This window comes from Leptonychotes weddellii, unplaced genomic scaffold (genome assembly GCF_054177405.1).
Source record: "Leptonychotes weddellii isolate Sample4059 unplaced genomic scaffold, ASM5417740v2 HiC_scaffold_31563, whole genome shotgun sequence".
NCBI lineage: Eukaryota > Metazoa > Chordata > Mammalia > Carnivora > Phocidae > Leptonychotes > Leptonychotes weddellii.
The window spans coordinates 1-1,425 of record NW_027912995.1 but is presented as its reverse complement, the minus strand read 5'-3'; the positions used below and the strand labels follow the sequence as shown (position 1 = coordinate 1,425).

General features: G+C 47.6%; 1 protein-coding gene across 1 annotated transcript; it reads right to left on the bottom strand.

The window, feature by feature from the left end:
• Positions 1-5: 5 nt before the first annotated feature.
• Positions 6-1,420, bottom strand: LOC102733861 (DNA-binding protein RFX7; the record flags this gene model as incomplete). The annotated part of the gene is given in 2 exon segments (XM_081810658.1): positions 6-1,234; positions 1,237-1,420. Coding segments are annotated over 2 exon segments (1,413 nt in total), but the record flags the coding sequence as incomplete, so codon positions are not given.
• Between the last annotated feature and the right edge of the window lie 5 nt (positions 1,421-1,425).

Here is a 1,425-nt window from a genome sequence, read left to right as displayed (position 1 = left end):
AACAGTAGGTTTGGGTCTAAAGTGTTCAAATCATTGATGCTGCCTGAGAGCTCAGAAGACAGCCTGATGTCACTCGAGAAATCAGACGCAGGATTAGTGAGGTCAGACGCTACCTGACCTACCAGCTGCTGGTTGGTTTGCAAGCTGTCTCCACTCAGTAGGTCTTTAACAGTGCTACTGAAATCTAACTGTTGCTCTCCGATTTCTGATTGTGCTTGATTATCTCCAGGAGAAAAGCTGATCTGATCGGTGCTATGACTTTTAGTGAGGTAAGGTGGTGTTTGGAATTCATGAACAGAAGTGCTGGAATTGATCATATTCTGCGGATTGGCACTAGGAAAAACAGTGGAAGTCTCCAAAATCTGAGTGAGATTCATCCGGGCTGTGTAATTGGAGGGCAGGTTGTTCACGCCCAAACCTCTCACTGAGTCATCATTGTCAGAATCAAGTTTACTCAACAAGACACTGGTTATTTTTTTACTGTTTGTTTGCTTCTGAAGAGCATTCGGGAAGGCTGTCTGCATCATGACCATCAATGGAACTGATTGACTTCTTTGAGCTATGTTGTTGGCACACGCATCTGTGTGAACATTTGTGAAAACGTGAGCCTCTGGGGTTACTGGACTTCCAAAGGGGGTCACATTAGATCGGGGGATATTAGATACAGGGTACAGGGTGCTTCCACTAAGATTACGTTGGCGATGAACAGCAGGGCTCACACTCCGGCATCTGAAGTTGCTGCTGGCAGATGAATTAGTCCCTTTATTATCAAGAGGGGCAGGGACTGCAAAACCCTCCTGTTTGTTGGTGTTATTTACAGTGGCACCTTGATGCTGCACAGGAGAGACAGGAGTCAAGCGACCGAAATGAGTGTCTTGATGTCTGGATTGAGACTGGTAAGACTGTCCAGGCACAGCAAAAGCATGAGGTTTCCTGAAACGGTCTTCCACTAGTTCCTGATAGCTTGGGAGAATGCCATGGCCAGAAACTGATGAATTACTAACCCCACTATACCCATTATTCATCCATTCAAGCTTGGTTTTGTCAGGGTGTGTGGCCATGGGTCTTTGCATCGGTTTCACAGGACTACTTGAGATAATGCTGGCATCATGATACGCCATACTGGAGCTTATTGGGGCAAATGCAAATGGATTCCTGCATTCAACAGGGCTGGGAGGGACACTACTGCTGCAGTTAGAATGTGGACTACCAATGGGTGTGTGTCGGCTACTTCTAAAGCACTATCCACAGGTGTGGTCTGGGCTAGCCTGGAGCAAGGGCTCTCCCGTGACAGACTCTGAGACCCAGCAATCATTTCTGATGTTGGAGTTGGGGTTGGGGTTGGGGTTGGGGTTGGGGTAGGAGTGGGTGTGGGTGTGTGGATCGGAGTGCCATTGCTGTGGATTGGATGATAGAAGTGGGTAC